This window comes from Cnephaeus nilssonii (assembly GCF_951640355.1).
Source record: "Cnephaeus nilssonii genome assembly, chromosome: 5".
Classification (NCBI taxonomy): Eukaryota; Metazoa; Chordata; class Mammalia; order Chiroptera; family Vespertilionidae; genus Cnephaeus; species Cnephaeus nilssonii.
The window spans coordinates 32,796,900-32,817,833 of record NC_137076.1 but is presented as its reverse complement, the minus strand read 5'-3'; the positions used below and the strand labels follow the sequence as shown (position 1 = coordinate 32,817,833).

The 20,934-nt window shown below is 44.5% G+C and overlaps 1 protein-coding gene and 1 long non-coding RNA gene across 2 annotated transcripts in view; one reads left to right on the top strand and one right to left on the bottom strand.

Annotated features, from left to right (window-relative positions):
* The window catches only part of EPHX2 (epoxide hydrolase 2), a 64,279-nt gene extending 46,286 nt beyond the window's left edge, over nucleotides 1-17,993 (bottom strand). Inside the window, exon 1 of the mRNA XM_079771178.1 lies at nucleotides 17,794-17,993. Coding sequence (XP_079627304.1) covers nucleotides 17,794-17,894 — 101 coding nt within the window. The 5' untranslated portion in view covers nucleotides 17,895-17,993. The remainder of the gene's footprint in view (nucleotides 1-17,793) is intronic.
* Nucleotides 17,994-18,338: 345 nt separating this feature from the next.
* Nucleotides 18,339-19,781, top strand: LOC307099184. Its single transcript, XR_013813501.1, has 3 exons — nucleotides 18,339-18,421; nucleotides 18,569-18,824; nucleotides 19,682-19,781. It is a non-coding gene; the product is annotated as an uncharacterized lncRNA (long non-coding RNA).
* The last annotated feature ends 1,153 nt before the right edge of the window (nucleotides 19,782-20,934 follow it).

Below are 20,934 nucleotides of genomic sequence, written 5' to 3'. Positions count from 1 at the left end.
GGATGTGGGGAAAGGGAACCCTAGTGCACTGCTGGTGGGATTCAGATTGGTGCAGCCACTATGGGAAACAGGATGGAGATTCCTCAAAAATGTTTAAATGGAGCTGCCATTTGACCCAGTGATCCCACTTCTGGGAATATATCGTAAGAATCCCCAAACACTAATCAGAAAGAATATATGCACCTCTGTGTTCATTACAGTGTTATTTATAATAGCCAAGATTTGGAAGCAGCCCAAGTGCCCATCAGTAGATGAGTGGATAAAAAAGCTGTGGCACATTCACACGATGGAATACTGTGAAGCTGTAAAAAAAGGATTTCTTACTCTTTGAGACAACATGGATGGACCTGGAGAGTACTACTCGTATGCTAAGTGAAATAAGCCAGTCAGAGAAAAACAAATATCACATGATCTCATTTATAAGTGAAATCTAATGAACAAAATAAACTGATGAACAAAATAGGTCCAGAGGTATGGATGCGTGGAACAGAATAACAGACCTCAGTGTGTGTGTGTGTGTGTGTGTGTGTGTGTGCGCGCGCGCGCGCGCGCGCGCGCGCGCGTGCATGTGTGTGTGCATGTGGTGTGGGGGACAGGAAGAGATTAACCAAAAATCATATATGCATATATAAGCATAGCCCATGAACACAGACAATAGCATGGGGAAGGCCTGGGGAATTGAGGGGGGCGAAAAGGGAGAAAATGGGAGACATCTGTAATAATGTCAATAAAATTTTTTTTAAAAAGCAGTTCGTGGCTAGTAGTCATGTCCTAGCTAGAATCTTCCCCGAGAGAATCTTCACTTTAATGGAGCCTATTGTCTTTTTACATCACCGTAACAAACCTTTGGAATATAGGGTAACTTCCCTTTATCTGGACCACACTCTGCACAACCACAAATCTTCCCATTGTTACTGTTTTGTTAATTATGTAAGAGAAGTATGTGTCTATCATTTTACTTTTTATCTAAGCTCAGAAGTTGCTCCCTTTCTCCCCACACTCCACCCCCTCCGCTTTGCTTTCTCCACCTCCCTAATCTATCACCAATGGATTTCATGTAAACCACTTATGCCTCCTCTTTGGGTTGTAATATATAAAATAAGGTGCAAAACTGCCATTCTCTAGACTAGAGTATTTTCCCAATCCAATGAGATTTTGCTTCCAGGCAATTTTCATCAGTTTGGCTCAAAAAAACTCACAAAACTTCGTTATAGGTTTGAATGTTTCTTACATTGACATTTACTTGGCGTAGTGTGGCAGGATTCCAAAGAAGCCCACCCAGGACCACCCTGTGGACCCAGATCCAGTGCTAGTATCCAGCAAGGGGTCTATTGTGCCCCCCACAAGCTCATCGTTTTGCATTGAGTGGACTTGCGTGAGTTTCACTTGGAATTCCAGACCTCCCTATTTCAAGGTAAGAGGCCTTAATTTTCTTCCAGCTGCATTTTTACAGTTTTTTAAATTTACCTTTATTGTTGAAAATATTACAGATGTCCCTTCCTCCCCCCATTCACCCCTTCCACCCAATCTCTCCCCTCACCCCACTTCCCTCTGAGATTCGTCAGTCTGTTCCATGCTTCCATGTCTCTGGACCTATTTTGTTCATCAGTCTATTTTGTTCATTAGATTCCACATATAAGTGAGGTCATGTGATATTTGTCTTTCTCTAACTGGCTTATTTCGCTTAGCATAATACTCTCCAAGTCCATCCATGCTGTCTCAGAGATCCTTCTTTTTTACAGATGTATGATATTCCATTGTGTGGATACACTACAGCTTTTTTATCCACTCATCTACTGATGGGCTCTTGGGCTATTTCCAGATCTTAGCTATTATAAATAATGCTGCTATGACGTAGGGGCACATACATTCTTTCTGATTGGCGTTTCTGGCTTCTTAGGATATATTCCCAGGAGTGGGATCACTGGGTCAAATGGCAGTTCCATTTTAAATTTTTTGAGGAACTGCCATACTGTTTTCTATAGTAGCTGCACCAGTCTGCATTCCTACCAGCAGTGTACAATAGTTCCCTTTTCTCCACATCCTCGTTAGTACTTGTTTGTTGACTTATTAATAGTAGCCATTCTGGCAGGTATGAGGTGATACCTCATTGCAATTTTAATTTGCATCTCTCTGATGATTAGTGACTTTGAGCATTTTTTCATATATCTCTTGGCCATTTGTATGTCCTCTTTGGAGAAGTGTCCATTTATGTCCTCTGACCATTTTTTAATTGGATTGTTTATCTTTTGTTAAGTTGTATGAGTTATTTATGTATTTTGGAAATTAACCTCTTATCAGATGTATCACAGGCAAATATTTTCTCCCATGCAATGGGATCCCTTTTCATTTTGTTGATGGTTTCTTTTACTGTGCAGAAGCTTTTTAGTTTGATGTAGACCTATTTCTTTATTTTCTCCTTTGTTTCCCTTGTCCTCAGAGATGTATTGGCAAACATATTGCTACAAGAGATGTTTGAGATTTTGCTGCCTATGATTTCTTCTAGAATTTTTATGGTTTTAGGACTTAAAGTCTTTTATCCATTTTGAGTTTATTCTTGTGTATGGTGTTTCTCTGTGTTTTTGTTTTTTTTGGGTTTTTTTGCATGTACCTGTCCAATTTTCCTAACACCATTTATTTAAGAGACAGTCTTTACTCCATTGTATGCTCTTGCCTCCTTTGTCAAATATTAATTGAGCATATAGCCATTACACTCGATGGCTTGGGTCGGTTTCTGGGGTCTCTGTTTTGTTCCATTGGTCTATATGCCTGTTCTTGTGCCAATACCAGGCTGTTTTGATTACAATGGCTTTGTAATATAATTTGATATCCCGTATTTTGATCCTTCCTACTTTGTTCTTCTTTCTCAAGATTGTTGCGGCTATTTGGAGTCTTTTTGGTTCCATATAAATTTTTGAAGTATTTGTTGTAGATCTGTGAAATATGCTGTTGGTATTTTAATAAGGATTGTGTTGAACCTATAGATTGCTATAGATTGAGTAGTTTGGACATTTTAATGATGTTAATTCTTCCAGTCCATGAACACAGTATATTCTCCCGTTTGTTTGTATCTTCCTGTATTTATTTTTTTCAGTGTCCTGTAGTTTTCCAAGTATAGGTCTTTTACCTCCTTGATTAAGTTTATTCCCAGGTATCTTATTATTATTAATTTTTTTGCAATGATAAATAGTATTTTAGCTTCTCTTTCTGAGGGTTATTTGTGTATAAAAATGCCATCGATTTCTGGGTGTTAATTTTGTATGCTACTTTGCAGAATTCATTTATTAAATCTAGTAGGTTTTTTGGTGGAGTCCATAGAGTTTTCTAAAATCCTCGAATGGAACTAAGGTTAAGGGTTGACAGAACCTAAGATAATGCCAGAGGAAAAAATGGGTGGCTGGTTTTAAACTTTGGCCTTTCAATCGGAATATCCTTCTGAGAGTCTGAGTGCCTGGGATTGCAGGCTCGATCCCCAGTGGGAAGTGTGCAGAAGACAACCGATCGATGATTCTCTCTCATCACTGGTATTTCTGTCTCTCCCTCTCCCTTCCTCTCTGAAATCAATAAAAAAATATATTTTTAAAAATGAGCTGCTATATTTGGTCAAACATTTAATTAACTCACCCCTAATGCCTTGGCAGGGACAGACCAAATATTTCAAGGGCCTTATACGACCTGTGGGCCAGACATTCCCCACCCCCGAGTTAAAATGACTAAAATGCAGTTTTCTTTGGATGCCTAAATTAATTTTCTCACATGCAAAATTAGAAAAATGCTGGCTCTAAAATTAAACTGAATGGCCCTGGCCAGTTTTCTCAGTGGTTAAAGCTTTGGCCCACGGACAAAGGGTCGCAGGTTCGAATCCTGGTCAAGGGCAAATATCTTGGTTGCAGGTTTGATCCCCAGCCCTAGTCTGGCCCATACGGTAGGCAACCAGACAATGTGTCTTTCTCACATTGATGTTTCTCACTCTATCTTCCCTCTCCCCCTCTCCTCCCTCCCTTCAACTTTCTCTCTCTAAAGATCAATGAAAAAAATACCCTAAAGTGAGATTAAAATAATAATTCATAATAATAATAATAAAATTAATGAATGGGAAACATTATCTTGATTGGGAAATTAGAAGCTTCTAGGAGAAGCGTGGGTAAATTCTTTTTTTAAAAAAGGAAGAAAATAAATTAATAAGAAATTTTAGAAACTGTCTCTGAACTAAAAAAGGCTTCTGAAGCCAATACCCCATCCCTCGCCTTCTACAGCTCCTCCACTATACTTGCTCTCTGAGCTCCCTTGTCCTGACTTGCACTCCCCCCTCTCTTTTTCCTTCCCCTTCTCTCTACATCTCCTCCACTACCACTCCCTATGGACCTAAGGGAACATAAAAATAGGAATTCAGACACGGATTCTAGCAGCTCCCTTTGAAGAATAGCTGGTCTCGGGCAGAGAGAAACCAGAAATTGTTCCCCTGTTTTCTCTGGGACCCTGATGGGTTCGCAAAGAAATTGGATGAAACTGTTAGAACATGTAACCCTGGCTATTCTAACCTATTCCAGTTGATATACCTACTGGTTTCTGGGAGCAAAAGCAACAGAATTACTAAATAAGGTTCACAGGAAAGCTCCTGCAGAGAGGTCTGTCCACATTGAAGATGAGAGAAAACTGACATGGGATTTAGAAAAACACACAAAAACAGAAGCAATCAGAGGGCTGCTCTGGGGACTATTGTATCGTAAATAATTGAATGAGATACGAGACGCCTTAAGGTGCCAATTAATTAGGAGTCGTTTATTGCCCTCGGCCCAGAGGGAGGTGTCTCTTCCAAATCTCTGGGCCCCGAAATAGAGGAAGTGTCTCGCATTTATACTTTTCGAGCCTCTTTGTTTGCAGATATTACAAAGGGCTCTGTGTGAGTTATTGTTACAGACAGTTGTAACCTTGACTACATAATGAGTTTACTATACTTGGCATAAGAATATGGGAATTATCTATTACATTGGATGGCTAGCTTGTAAGCTCAGACAGTTAAGTTTATCTTTTTCTATTATTTGAACTAAAAACAACATCATTTTACAGAATAACAGACTGTCTTAAAGTGACAGAGTTTATAATGACACACTTTACAGGACTAGGGACTATCTAACAATAGCAGAGAATTCAAACAGTAGTTTTATACATGATGGAGATTACTATGCTTCGCTATGACAAGGCATTTCCCCTTCTCTTTACTAATAGTTAAGGAGAAGTTAAAATTACTATTAAAAAAGAAGAGAAATTACTAAAGCCCTTGAAATACTGGAGCTACTTTATCTGTTCCTGACCACACCTAACTAAGCTGGAGGAAAGCTTCTGTGCAAATAGTAGGGAGATCTAATCATACCAATTGGGAAAATAATGATAAAGAAACCTCCCTCCACAAGGAGAACTGAATGTTCATTACAGGATGTTCCAATGCAACTTCAGGCCTTTTGCAATCACCAATAACCTTTATGCACAAACTGGAATGAAACCCAGTATAGAAGATTACTTTTAAAAAGTGGCTTATAATTCCATGCATGAGCCCCTGTAATTCTCCTATCCTTCCAGTAAACAAACCAAATGGAAAAAGGTGGAGATGCATATGAGATCTCAGAGCTATAAATAAGATAGTTATTCCCAGATATCCTGTGGGAATATCCACATACCAAATCCACATACCTTATTATCAGCCATTTCTGGGGACTGCCAATATTTTTTAGTAATAGATTTATGTAGTGCCTTTTTCAGTATTCCAGTAGGAAAGACAATTAATACCTCTTTGCTTTCACCTGGGAAGACTAAAAGTTTACTTGAATAGTAATGCCCCAGGGATATACAAAGAGTGCTACTGTGGACGAAAGGGGCCACCTGCTCACCTGACAAGCTCAGGGAAGGCCTGCGTGGTAGTATTGCAAACCAGAGACCTAAAGCAACCACAAAGAATGCTCTGAAATTAAACTTTAACTAAAAGCAGTTATGGTGGGTAGTTACATCCTAGGCCGGTACCTACACTGACAAGGTCAACCTTTACCTTAACTGAGCCTATCTGTTTTTTTTGCATTTATAATAACACTAGAGGCCTGATGCACAAATTCATGCACAGGTGGGGTCCCTCAGGGTGGCCTGCGGGGATCGGGCCCCAGCTTGCACCCCCAGCCTCGCAACTCCAGCTAGCACCCCAAGCCTCACAGCCCCGCCTGGCACCCCGCCCCTGCCGCTGGTCACTGCCTGTTGGGTAATTGATCGGGGCCGGGCCCCCACTTGCAACAGCCTTGGCGTGGCACTGCCCGCTCACCTGCTCCACCATCCCACTGCAGTCCTGCTCTCGTCAGGGCCCATCGGGGCCAGCAGCGCCTCCACTGCCAGCACTGCGTTGCCGACACCCACCATGTTCCACACTACCCCTGGTGGTCAGTGCACGTCATAGCAAGCAGTCGAACTCTCAGTTGAACAACCGCCTGAGGGGACAATTTCCATATTAGGCTTTTATTATATAGGACTAGGGGCCTGGTGCACGAAGATTCATGCACAGGGGGTGGGTCCCTCAGCCAGACCTGCACCCTCTCCAATCTGGGAGCCCTCAGGAGAGCCCTCTCCATTCCGGGAGTTTCTGTCTGTCTTTACAATCATATGAGCAAATTGTCTGAGACCCCAACCCAGTTTGGTTTGGTGCTCACAAAATAATAGAGGTCTTTTTTTTTTTTCCTTTGCTCCATTGGTGGAGATTTCCTAGAAGTTGCAGGATATCTTCCCTTTATTTTTTCCTTGACACTGTGACTTTACTTATGTCTCTCCCCTTTGCTTTCCCTCCATCCCCCACCTGCAACAGTAACTTGCTCCAGGCTCACTTTGCTCTAGTGTCTAGGAGATCCGGCAATGCGTCTGCCACCAGAACTACGATTCCCAGCATTCCTGGTGCTCCCTGCACTCTGGGCTTCCACTTCTGGTCCAGGGGCTGCCACCAGAACTACGATTCCCAGAATTCCTGGTGCTCCCCATGCTCTTGGTTTCCGCTTTCGATCCAGGGACTGCACAAACCAAGAGGACTGCAAACTCCAGCTGCCCCCAGGCCGGGCTGACTGGACCGGACACTCCAGTGGCGTCCCTGGGACCAATGCGTCCCTGTGACCAGCATGCGCGTGCACAAACGCCAAGCGGCTGGGGTCCTGGGGACACCCACCACGTCACCCTGGCTATGCAGAGGGCAGGTGGGCATCCAACCCCGCCCCCGGCCACTCAGCACCTGCATGCATAGACCCCGAGCAGCTGGGGGTGGGGGTGGGGAGGGGGGCAGGAACACCCCTGGCTGCTCAGTGCCTGCGTGCGTGCATGCTGCCCACAGGCCTGCCATCTTTGTTGGGTTAATTTGCATACTCACTCCTAATTGGCTGTGGGTGTCATGGAGGTACAGTCAATTTACATATTTGTCTATTATTAGTATAGATACCCTTGAAATGTCTGCGTAACTTGTAACTTCCCTTTTTCTGAACCCCTTGGGGTACAACCTAATATGCTGGGCGCCAGGACAGATAACACAAATCATCATGTTAATTGTTCCTGCACCCACCTAAGTATGTGTCTATCATTTTGCTTTTTATCCAATCCCAGGGATTTATCCCACCCCCCACCACCCCCCGCTTTGCTTTCTCCCACCTCTCTAATCTATCACCAATGGATTTCATGTAACCCACCTACGTCCCTTCCTTTGATTGCAATATATAAATATAGATGTAACCCGCCATTCTCTGGAGCATTATCTCAATTCGTTGAGGTTCTGCTTCCGGGCAATTGTCAACAGATTGTCTCAAATAATCTCACAAAAATTCTTTACAGGTTTGAATGTTTGTTTGTTTTTACATTAACACTACCTATTGTATTAGATACTAAAATCTAATTTAAATGATGTTAAATTTCCTAGAGCTTCCATTCTCATCCTACATGATTTATTTTTATGCTCTAGAAAATTTCTAGACTCTCCAAAGGACACAATTTACTTATTACAACAGCTAGCTATAAAGGGCCATGACTCTGATTCAGTCTATCTCAGGCAAAATACTTTGGTTATCTAATATCCAAAAATGGGTTACTAAGTAACCCTGAAAGACTCAGAGGAACCGAAGCTTGTCCTCTTTTGAAAACAAGAAAGCAGTTTAGAGGATTCCTGAGTTTGACTAAATATTGTCATAATTGGGTTCCAAATTTTTCATTAATGGCCCTGCCTCTGTATATCTTATTAAAATCAAATTGACCTGATCTAATTCAGTGGCACCCAGAACAGAAACAAGCTATATAATCTCTAAAGAATTATCTAAAACTTCCACTCTCGACACTTTAATTATAAACTTTCTAACTTTTTATACATAGTAATGAAAGAAATACCTTTAGAAATTTTAACTAAAAACTATAGAGATCATAAACCTGTAGGTTATAATAGTCAGCAACTAGACTCAGTAGCCAAAGGCCCACTGCATGACAGCCATTTCTGCTATAGACAGATTATGCAAACAAACGCAAAAGATAGCCGTGGGCTCTCCATTATGTTCCCCATTATGTTAAAGCTCCACTGAATTCTCATCACATTTTACATTTCTGTCAGCCAACTGGCTCTGCCTTCTGCACCTGATCTCATTTAAACTTCATGTAACAGTCTTAACTCAGAAACTTTGCTACTTTCTTTGCAGGATAAAGACATCCACAATTGCATTTTGCTTACCAACCACCTTCTTATTCCTAGCAATGGTTTATAGAAAACTCCTTAATAATGCTGACGTAATTTGGTTTCCAGATGAAAAAGATAAGCAGGAATGTTACAAAGCAGGATATGCAACAACTTCCATGGTGAACATAATTAAAGGTTCTTATTTACCTGAATAAAATCTGTCCAACAAGCCTAATTATTCTAACTCAAGGTTATCCATTGGTCAAAGATCAAATAGCCAATATTTACACTGACAGTAGCTATGGAAAACAGGTTGCAAAATTGTTAGATGTCATACAGAAATTAAAATAGTTGGCAATTATCAAAATTCCAGGACTTCTAAAGCTGCCACCATGAAAGCAAAAGGAAATTATTTAGCTGATGCTGCAGCTAGATCTGTTTTACCATTACAAAGGGAAATGGACAGAGGTTCCACATAACCAAGCTTTTATGGCTCTCAGAGGCAACCCCAAGCTTATACTGTCTGTAAACTAGAAAAATGTACCCTGATGGAAAGAAACATTCCAATAATGGGTGAATGTGTTGTATTGTAAATCAGCAAATGAGATACAAGACGCCTTAATGAGCCAATTAATTAGGAGTCGTTTATTGCACGTGGCCCAGAGGGAGGTGTCTTTTCCAAATCTCTGAGCACCGCATACAGGAAGTCTCTCATATTTATACTTTTCGAGCCTCTTTGTTTGCTGAGATTACAAAGGGCTCTGTGTGAGTTATTGTTACAGACAGTTGTAACCTAGAATATATGAGTTTGTACTTGGCATAAATGGGAATTATTATCAGTACTAGAGGCCTGGTGCACAAAATTAGTGTCCCTCAGCCCAGCCTGCGCCCTCTCCAATCTGGGATCCCTCTCACAATCCAGCACTGCTGGCTCCCAACCACTCGCCTGCCTGCCTGCCTGATTGCCCCTAACCACTTCTGCCTGCCAGCCTGATCACCCCCTAACCACTCCCCTGCCAGCCTGATCGATGCCTACCTGCTCCCCTGCCGGCCCAATTGCCCCTAATTGCTCTCCCCTGCCGGCCTGGTTGCCCCCAACTGCCCTCCCCTGCTGGTGGTCATACCTAACTGCCCTCCCTTGCCAGCCCGGTCGCCCCTAACTGCCCTCCCCTGCAGGCCTGGTCCCCCCTAACTGCCCTCCCCTACCGGCTATCTTGTGGTGGCCATCTTGTGTTCACATAGGGGTGGCCATCTTTGACCACATGGGGGTGGCCATCTTGTGTGTTGGAGTGATGGTCAATTTGCATATTACCTCTTTATTATATAGAAATTAGTCCATTACATTGGATGGCTAGCTTGCAAGGTCAGACAGTTAAGTTTATCTTTTTCTATTATTTGAACTAAAAACAACGTCATTTTATAGAATAAGAGACTGTCTTAAAGTGACAGAGTTTATAATGACAGAGTTTACAGGACTAGGGACTATCTAACAATAGCAGAGAATTTCAAACAGCAGTTTTTTTATACAAGATGGAGGTTACTATACTTCAAATGGATTTGCCAGTCCGTTGCCAACATTTGGGTGGCAGCCCAATAGTTGACATAAAAAACAAACAGAAACAACCTTAACCATATCTGAGCAAATCCATTTAATTTATTTCAACTATTCCTTTCTAAATTTGTAAGTTTGATAAAAGTTATTGAATATCTAGGTACTTTGAAATAACATGAAATACTGAGACGCTGATTGCTAGACAAGTCTTAAGTTCGCCTGCTTTTGGTTTTTATTGCAGAAAGGCTGTAGAGTGGAATTGGTGCTGTTGATGAATGTCTTGTGCTTTACTGGAGGTGTGTTTCTTGAAAGTGAGTGTAATTGCCAACAGAGGAATCTGTTTCTAAAGGTTATGAAATATGTTCATAAAAGCCAACCTAGGAAATACTGACTGCTTACGTTGTGGTTATCATTGGAAACTGAGGTTTCTAATAGTTAAAAACTCAAGTAAGTTGGAAAGAAATTATATCCTATATAATAAAAGCTTAATATGCAAATTGTCCCCTCAACCGGGAGTTCGACTGCTTGCTATGATGTGTGCTGATCACCAGGGGGCGGTGCAGAACATGGCGGGCCTCGACGACACGCTGTAACCTCTCACTGGCTACCTGGGGGCGGGGGTGACAGGGACGGAGGTGAGGTGAGAATGCGGGGTGTCCACTGAGCTTGCTCTCACTCCCACTGTTACCCTCCCCTGGGTCGCCAGAGCTCGTGCACCTGGAAAGGCCCCCCTCCCCTGACCCCACCCTTCCAAAACCTCCCAACCCCCCCTCACCCTCCCCCGCCTCGCGCTCAGGTGCCAGGCGCCTGTGAGGAGCCTGCCCCACACCTGCGTGGCCTCTTCGGGTGAGCCTGGCCACAGCCACCAGAAGCGCAGGGGCCAGTTGGGCTCCCGTGCGTTCGCGCAGGAGCTGGTCTGCGCAGCCAGCCAGGAGAGAGTGTGCTGCCTGATCGGCTTCCATGTGGTGCTGCTGGGCAGCCCAGAGGCCCACGCTGCGCCCCGGCCTGCGACGTCCAGCCACACTCACCGCATCTCTGCATGGGGACTTGGGCGCCATGACTCAGGTGGAGGAGGGCATGCTGGGGTTTGGGGGTCCAGGTGCTGCCCAGAGCCCAGAGGTCAGCTGGGATCTGCCCTTCCACTCCAGACGCTCGCACTTCGATCGCTGGCCTGGCCTAGGGACTGCACCCAGTCCCGAATTTCGTGCACCGGGCCTCTAGTAATTTTAATAATAGAAGATATAAAGTGTAGAAATGCATTTTTAAGGGAAAAGGAAGAGAGTGAGTTATTCTTGGATTACATGTATAGGATTTATGTGATATGTTGTCTGTGATATGAGTGGTGCATTTTCTGCTTCCAAATGGCATAACTAGGATGTAATATTTTATTAGCTAAAAGCGATTAAAATACATATATAAATTAAACAGGACTCTGTGGTTTGGACAAAGTATTTAATATTAAAACCAGTTTAAATTTAATGAATGTCTTTTAAAGTTCTTACCATAAAATATGTGTTTGTTTTACCCAGGTTTTCAAAAAAGGCTTATGTTATAGTCTTTTGGTGAAGTTGATAGCTTTTCAAATTTAAATTTTAAGGGACTTTTTTAACCAAGAGATGACTTTGGGGTATTCCAATGGGCCCTGGAATACCTCAAAGATTTATTCTCTCTCCTTATAAAAGAAAATTTGAAAACTAAGTAGGCATACTTAATATGCTTGAAATTACATGGGAAGTTTTGCCAAATAATAATAATAAGTATGCTCTATATTTATATATATAATTTTTATTAAAATACATGTTCTAGAAATTTCAGCCTGCCCTAGGTTGGAACTTGCAAAAATTCAGAAGCAAATTCAAACAGGTAGATGTCAGGGGTAGCAAGTGTCCTGACAATGACACCAGGTAAGCCAAGAATAATGGTTCCTTGTGGGGGCATCCCACAGTAGTACTCTGGATGTTTGGGGTCCACACATTGGGAGTTTATGAATTGCTTCCAATGTTCAAAGCACACTTCTGATAAACCAGGTGAAGCATTTTAAAGTCCTGCATATTATTTGTTCTTTATATATTGAAATTGTATATTGAATCTAAACAATATGGGCTTTATATTGTTCTTTTTGTTTTTTGTTAATCCTCACCTGAGAATATTTTTCCATTAATTTTTAGAGAAAGTAGAAGGAAGGGGGAGAGACAGAAATAGAGAAACATCAATGTGAGAGAGACACATCGGTTGGCCGTTTGGTCGCTCCTCACTAACCCCCCCCTGCTGGGTTGGTCGCCCCACACAGCCTGCTGCTTGGTTGTTTCGTCGCCCCTCACTAACCCCCCTGCCAGCCTGGTTGTCCCACGCTGCCTGTTCGGTCGTCTGTTCGGTTGTGATGGTCACTTAGATTTTTATCCTATATAATAAAAGGCTAATATGCAAATCGACCAAACGGTGGAACAACCAGTCGCTATGACGTACACTGATCACCAGGGGCAGACGCTCAATGCAAGAGCTGCCCCCTGGTGGTCAGTGCGCCCCCACAGGAGGAGTCCACTCAGCCAGAAGCCCTGAGCTGGGCTCACGGTTGGCAAGTGCAGCAGCAGTGGCGGGAGCCTCTCCTGCCTCTGTAGCAGAGCTAAGGATGTCTGACTGCTGGCTTAGTCTCACTCCCCCGAGAACATCCCCCGAGGGCTCCGGGACTGCAAGAGGGCACAGGCCAGGCTGAGGGACCCCAGCCATATGCACGTTGAGGGTGACCAGACTGGTGGGGGAGGGCCGTTAGGGGCAACCAGGCAGGCAGGCAGAGGCGGTTAGGGGTGATCAGGCAGGCAGGGGAGCAGTTAGGGGCATTAGGCAGGTTAGGAGCCAGTGGTCCTGTATTGCAAGAGGGATGTCCGACTGCCGGTTTAAACCGGTTTAAAGTGGCAATCGGACATCCCCCGAGGGTGCACGAATTTCGTGCACCGGGCCTCTAGTATATATAGATTATTGACTACATTCTCTATACAGTACTTTATTTTTTTTAAACTATGTTTTCTTTTTTAAAAAATATATTTTTATTGATTTCAGAGAGGAAGAGAGGGAGAGAGAGATAGAAACATCAATGATGAGAGAGAATCATTAATTGGCTGCCTCCTGCATGCCCCACACTGGGATAGAGCCCACAATCTGGGCATGTGCCCTTGGCCGGAATCGAACCTGGGAACCTTCAGTCCACAGGCCAATGCTCTATCCACTGAGCCAAACCAGCTAGGGCCCTATGCAGTACTTTACATCCCTGTAACTATTTTGTGACTACCAATTTGTACTTCTTAACCCCTTCACATATTTCACCAAGTTCCCCAACCTCCCTCCCCTCTGGCAACCATTAGTCTATTCTCTGGATCTCCATTTCAATTATGTTTGGTCCATTAAATTGTTCTTTGGATTACACATATAAGTGAAATCATATGGTATTTGTCTTTCTCTGAGTGACTTAAGAATTTGACACTCTCACCATTCCTAGTGTTCAGTCCAGTGGCACTGGGCAGACCAGTGAGAAGGTATTAAATGAAGCACACATGTCAGACCCGGATCGCAGAGAACTGCCTCCTAGCTCCTCTAGATCATGTCAGCCTCAGCTGCTGAGGTAACCACCCTCTCCAGCAACCTAACCCTCAGAGGACCCTGGGCTGGATGACCACACTGAGAATGGAGTGTACCCTTCCCTCCTTCCACTTTATGATGCTGGCCACCCTGGGTATTCAACAATCTCTGCAGTTCACAACAGCCACTTAGTCCCCCATCACCTTGTCCAGGACCTTCATCCCCGCCTCCCCTCATGGTTTCAGCACCAGGCTTACAGGCTTCCTTTGCCCTCCTCTGGGCCCTGCAACACAGGCTCATCTTCCATGCCAATGACCCTGCAAACTCCTGGCTCAAGGTCTTGTTTGCTTTAATTCCAACCTCCATCAGGCTTCACCCTCCATCCACACTGCTCCACCTCCCAGCTGCCAAACCCTTGAATCTTACGATGAGTAGCAGCCTCTTTCTTCTTACCAATGCACTTCATCCATCACCCCAACAATCAGCTAACTAGAGTTAGAACACAGGTTATTTTATTCCCTTCCCACCCTATCTCAAAACTCCTCAGTCACCAGCTACCAAAGCAGGTACATGCTCAGTCTGACTTCCATGTCACATTTCAATGCAGGCCCACCAATTGCCCACTTCTCTCTCATGACTCCCTCCTCCAGCTACCCTGGAATACTCAGTGTTATTGTGCACATTCCATGCTTGTCACCTCCTAGCCTTGGCTCATGCTGTTCCCTCACCTGGAAAGTTCTCCTTTCACATTTCTCCCCATCACCGTCCTATCAGTCTTCTCAGGGTCTGCCTCCATTAAGGCTTTCTTGATTCTCCTGATCAGACCTAATCTCTCCCTTCCTTGAAACACCTAAGGACTTTGTGCCTCTTATTTCACTGCCTTCATCTTGAACTTGGGCTATCTGTGGATGTCTGAGCTTTCATAACAGATGCCAAGCATGTTGAAATAGGCCCTTCAGGTCCACCTTCTGAATTAATGCCTTCATGATTCCTTCACAGACTCCATAGACCAACAAAGTCAAGTCAAGGTCATGGGCTCTGACCTCGTGGAGTTAGCTAGCTTTGCTATGACCTGTTTGGCTTTTGGTTTGGTTTTGTTTTTTGTTTGTTTGTTTGTTTGGGGGTGGGGGTGGGCTGCTGGGAACAATCCTAATCATGACCAGAGGGAATGCGTGACTCAGCACAACACTAGATAATGGAAACTGCCCAACAACCACTTTGCATATGCTTGAGACTTTTGTATCAGGAACACAGCTGCCCACCCACCCTGCGTGTTATCTAATTTAACACTCACAAACATGTCTAGGGGAGGGGGAGGGGGAGGTGAAAGGGGGCAAAGAAGGGGGTCAATGGGGGCCATCTGTAATAGTGTCAACAATAAAAAAATGTCTAGGGGAGATATTTTCTTATTTTAAGATTAAGACTAAGGACTTAGATGAGTTGACTAAGACTAAAACAGGTAAGTTAAGCTAGGTCACTCAACGGTAGGTGTTAGAACTGAAATTTGTTGCGTTTTTTTTTTTAATCCTCACCGGAGATATATTTATTGATTTTAGAGAGGAGAGAAACATCGATATCAGAGAAAAACATAGATCAGTTGCCTCCTGTATGCACACTGACCGGGGATCAAACCAGAAACCTATGTATGCTCCCTGACCAGGAATCAAACCCACAAACTTTTTGGAATCAGACCCATGACCCTTCGGTGCACAGGATAATGCTCCAACCGACTGAGCCACCTGGCCGGGCCAGAACTGAGATGCTGAATCTGGGTCTGACTCAGAGACGAATGCTCTTTTAAATACCCCACGTTTGTAAACTTGTATACTTGCGACCTGTATCCTCACAAGTCACATTCATCCCCACATTGATGAGGTTACAGGCACAAATATACTTCATTGCTTACTCGCTTTTTATGCCTTTTTAAAAAAATCAAACTTATGAGTCAAAAGGAAATAAAACAACACTCTGGTTAAAACACTGTGGCTTCTGCCCTGGCCGCTGTGGCTCAGCTGGCTGGAGAATCACCCTGTGCACCGAAGGGTCATGGGCCTGATTCCTGGTCAGGGCACATACCCAATCCCGGGTCGGGGCACGTACATCAGAGGCAATTGATTGATGTTTCTCTCTTGCATCGATGTTTCTCTCTCCTCTCTCTCTCACCCTTCCTCTCCCTCTAAAATCAACAGAAATATATCCTCAAGTGAGAGGTAAAAAACAAACACACACAAAAAAAATACACCACACAAAAAACACTGTGGTTTTTAGGAAATAAGCTCACTAGCCCTCAACTTCTCCTTCTATCAAATTATCTGAATGGACCAGTCTGGATCAGGGGTGGCTTTCTATTTCAGTACTTCACATGGTAATGGCCTGGGATGTGCTTATTCTGATCTGGACTTTGTAGCCACCTTACTTTTGTTTGCTGACAACAAAGAACTATTGATAGGTTTACTGTTGATGTTGATTATATTGATATCAATTTACAATTGATATACTCATTATTAATGCATTTCCTTACCCTCTACAGATTAACATCTTTCCCAGAATGGCCAAGGGATTGGGAAGCCACAATGAACCAGAGAGGAAAGAACCCTAGACCGAGAGGCAGAAAACTTGGTTCCATAGCCAATGTCTAAGCATTGTGTGGTCAAGTTCACCCCCTTGCCAAGCCTGTTTCCACATCTGCAAAAGTGAGGGTTGCTTTAGATTTTGCAACACCATTTGGCTTGGAGTGCCTGCAGACACCAGTCTTTTTTTTCTTTTTCTTTTTTTTTAATATATTTTATTGATTTTTTACAGAGAGGAAGGGAGAGGGATAGAGAGTCAGAAACATTGATGAGAGAGAAACATCAAAAGCTGCCCCCTGCACACCTCCTACGGGGGATGTGCCCGCAACCAAGGTACATGCCCTTGACCGGAATCGAACCTGGGACCTTTCAGTCCGCAGGCCGACGCTCTATCCACTGAGCCAAACCGGTTAGGGCCAGACACCAGTCTTTTAGAAATCTTTGTAAGGATTGCAGGGTAAAAGGCCCTGTTGGTCTTTGGTATCACAAGAATCAAGAATTCCGTAGGTGGAGCAGAACTCTCAAAGTTTCTACCCTACTCCTTATTCTCGCCAGTACTTTAGAATTTACTCTTCCTTGGGTGTTGCCAAGGTGATCTTTCTTTCTTTTTTGCCTTTTAAAATAAACAGGCTTTCCTTTCCTCTGGCTGTAGGAGTAACATATGTTCCTAAGTAGGAAAACTGGAAAATACAAAAAAGTAGAAAAATGAGGAAATCATTCATAATCCCACCTGGGATTAATAATCCCAGAGATATTTGGGGATATGTCTTCCAGACATTTTTCTACATGTAGCTTTTTCCCCATAGTTGAAACCACATTGTACAAGTAGTTTGACATTTTGGTGGGTCAGTTCTTTTCACTTATGAAACCTAACACATATTTTCCAATGTCACTGAAATATTATTCTGAAAGACAGGGTTAGTGGTGCTGCGTACTAGTTTGCCATTTCCCAATGATTAGGCTTTGAAGCTGTTTCTCTAGTTTGCTATTGTGAGCAAAACTGCAAGGCACGGGACCTTTTTCTCTTCGAAATCTCAGGGCAGTTTTTTGCTTGTTTGTTTGTTTGTTTTGTTGTTGTTTTGCAGTTTCTAAGATCCAGTTCCAGTCCTTCACACAGAATCAGGCGGGCCGCAGGCAGCTCTGCGAATACCAGTAATTCCTCTGGCTTCAGGAAAAGCTTTCTCCCTATAGAGGGCAATTCTGGAGTCCTTGGAGAGGTTTAATTACTTAACATTTGGAAAGACACTGTCTCTACTCACACATACTGGTTTGGAGCCGGGTAATTGTTTTAACCGCCTTTCGCGGGGCTCTCACACTACAGCGATCTGAACCGAGGGCTGGAAATCCCGAAAGGCAACTTCTAGGCCGGAATCCCGCCCCCTCCGGGGCCGACTCACCAGCGCTGACCCGGCGCCGGGTGCCCTTACCTGGGCAATGCCAACTGCTCCTCGGCGCGGCCGAGGGCGCTCGCGACCGGTGGCAGCGCCAGCACCCCGTCCAAGTCGAACACGACCGCATGCAGCGCCATGGCGGCCCGAGCCTCAGCCTCCCCGGGGACACTCAGCGCTGCGAGGCTTCGCACGAAGTGTGGGCGCCTCCGGACCTGCAGACCGCGGGCTACTCCCCGATCCAGTCCCGCCTTGTCCCCCTGCCCCAGCCCCGCCCCTGCCCTAGGATTGGTCAGACTCTCTCACCCTGCGCCCCGCCCCCTGCCCCAGCCCCGCCCAGGTGCCCGTCTCCGCCCCGCCCCTGCCCTGGGATTGGTCAACCCCTCGCCCTGCCGCCCCATTGCTCCCAGGGTTCCTCACGGACTCAGTTTCCACCGCTTCCAGGCACCTGGAGCCAGGGCCAGAATTGCACTTCTGGATGAAACACCTGTCGCCTAAAATTAAAGTCAAAAATACCCCCGCGCTCCCACAGTAACTCCTTGAAAAGGGAACTCAGATTCTGGAACATGCCGACCGCTTAATGCGAACTTGCCAGAGTTTCACCAATCTGGGCAGCGCTAGAGAGAAGGGAGGCCTGAGGAAGAGCCTGGGGCCACGCACAGACCCTGTAAGAGTGTGTGTGTGTGTGTGTGTGTGTGTGTGTGTGTGTGTGTGTGTCCCGCCCCCTTTCTATGCTGAAGTCCTAATCCCAGTTGGGCTGATATTTGGAGATGGGCCATTTATTTATTACATTTACTACATTTATTTCTCACAGTTCCGGAGTCTGGGAAGTCCAAGATCAAGGTGCTGGCCAGAAAGGTTTCATTCTGAGGTCTCTTCTCTTCGCATGTATGTGGCCACCATTTCACTGTGGGCTCGTATGACCTCTTTGTGAACCAACAGGCAAGACAGCAAGTTCTCTGGTGACTCTTCTTGTAAGGACACTAATTCCATCAGGAGGGATCTAGCCTTAAGACCTCACTTTACCCTACGTGCAAACACCCTCACCTGAAGGATTTATCACACACCAGGTAAGCCAACTTCCTTCATTTCCCATCCTAACTACCCCTCCTTGCAGGGTCAGCTCCCCACATGTCCCAGAAAGCAGGTTCCAGGGACAAACTTGGGAGGAGACACAAACACACCCCAAACTGCTCATTTATGTCCACGATCTGGTAAACATGCATGGAAATGGATTCTTAAGGTATAGACCAAGGACAGAAAGTTGAAATAAGATCTGGTGACTGATGGGGATGTGTTTTTGAGATATTTTGGTTTAGTCCACAAGTTTGAACAGCTGTTGTGTGTGTGTGTGTTGGGGGGGGGGGAGGTGGTGGTTTGTATTGGTCAGGATTCTCCAGGAGATAGATAGATATGATGAGGTTTATTTTAGGAATTGGCTCACATGGTTATGGAGGTTGAGAAGTCCCGTGATCTGCTGTCTGCAAGCTGGAAAGCCAGGAAAGACAGTTAGAACCAGGACTCACTCAGAGCCAAGGCCTGAGAATTTGGGGTGGGAGCCAATGCTGTAAGCCTTGGTCTGTGACCAAAAGCCTGAGAAGCAGGAGCACTGGTGTCCAAACGGAGAGAAAATGGAGGTTCCAGCCCAAGCAGAAGGAGTGAATTCATCCTTCCTGCACCATTTTGCTCTATTCAGCCCCCTCCCCCCAAAATTGGATGGTGCCCACCTCATTGTCAAGCAAGTTCTTCTTTACTCAGTCTACTGATTCAAATGGTAACCTCTTCCAGAGACACCCCCACAGACACACCTAGAAGGAATGTGGGTGTGTGTTTTTTTCCAGCTATCTGGGCATCCTTAAGACCAGTCAAGTTGACACGTAAAATGAACCATCACAGGGTGGTAACTAACAGTCTGTTCCATTTGTAGTCTGTGCAAAGTGACAATGAGGACAGCAAAATGGAAGACTTGGGGAAATAAAGGTGTTTTAAATGTATGACCTGCTACTTTCCTCCTCATATGAGAAAACTCATGAGATACTCCCTTCTCCAAGGCCTTGGAAAATACAACGGTGTGGGAAGACTATCATCTTGATTACTTACGGGGGGTGGGGGTGGGTATGGGAAGTGGTTTGGACTGAGATTTGAGTTAAGGAAACGTTTCAGTCCGCGATACATCTTCATCAGTCTTGGGATAAAATAATAAATAAAATCAATACCATGTCTTTGGGGGAGTCACAAGGATTAGGAACACCCTCAGAGACCAAAACAATGCGGCGGGGATGGCAGTGTTGGTTACCACCACTCTACCTAAGATGGAAGGGTCTTTGTAGAATGTCAGTGGATTGTTGTAAACTGAAGTCAGTGTCTCCAATGACAGATGCTGATCCCAATGTGATCCCTATTGCTGCCACCACCAAATGCCCCCCTCCCCAGCAGCAGTGACAAATCCTGAGCTCCAAATAAGGCCCCTGAGGCCTGGGGCTCAAATTATTCCTCTGGTGGCAAGCTGATTACATTGAACCCCTTCCATGATAGAGGGGGAAACCGCTTGTCTTTTGTAGAATAGATGCCGCTTCTGGAGAATGCGTGGAGGGAGAAGCTATAAGGACTAACTCTAAGTTAATGATCTTTTACAACAATGAGGGCTGTTTCTGCCTCTATTTCTTTCTTTACTTTGTTAATTTGTGTTATTTTCTGCCCTTCCCATTCCTTTATAGGCAGCGTGCTTTTGATAAACTTCACAATTTACTCCATGGGAAACACAATTTCAAGGTGACAACGCACCAGGAGTGGAGCAAGAATGGGCATTGCCCAGAGAGGCTAGAATGAAGCTGGACGGAGTCACTGATGAGGCTTATGGGTTAGGATGAGCACTTTTATTTCTGAGAGGTACGGTTGCCTTGTGTTAGTGTTCTAACTGCGTTTTCTTAGACTTGGTATTTGCCTGTTTGACATCCATTACTCACAGAGCCAAGCGAATGGCCAGGGTTGTTTATGTCTCCCCTGTGATGCAGCTTTTATGGGCATACAAAAATTACATTACAAATCCTCCAACCAATCCTGATCAGCATCCCCCACCACCTCCTTTGTCTCCCTCTCACACACCAAACCAATATTTGCTGTGCTCTAAATCACCCCAGGACCAGGAAGCGGACAACTAGAGATCATCTTAATGCTCAC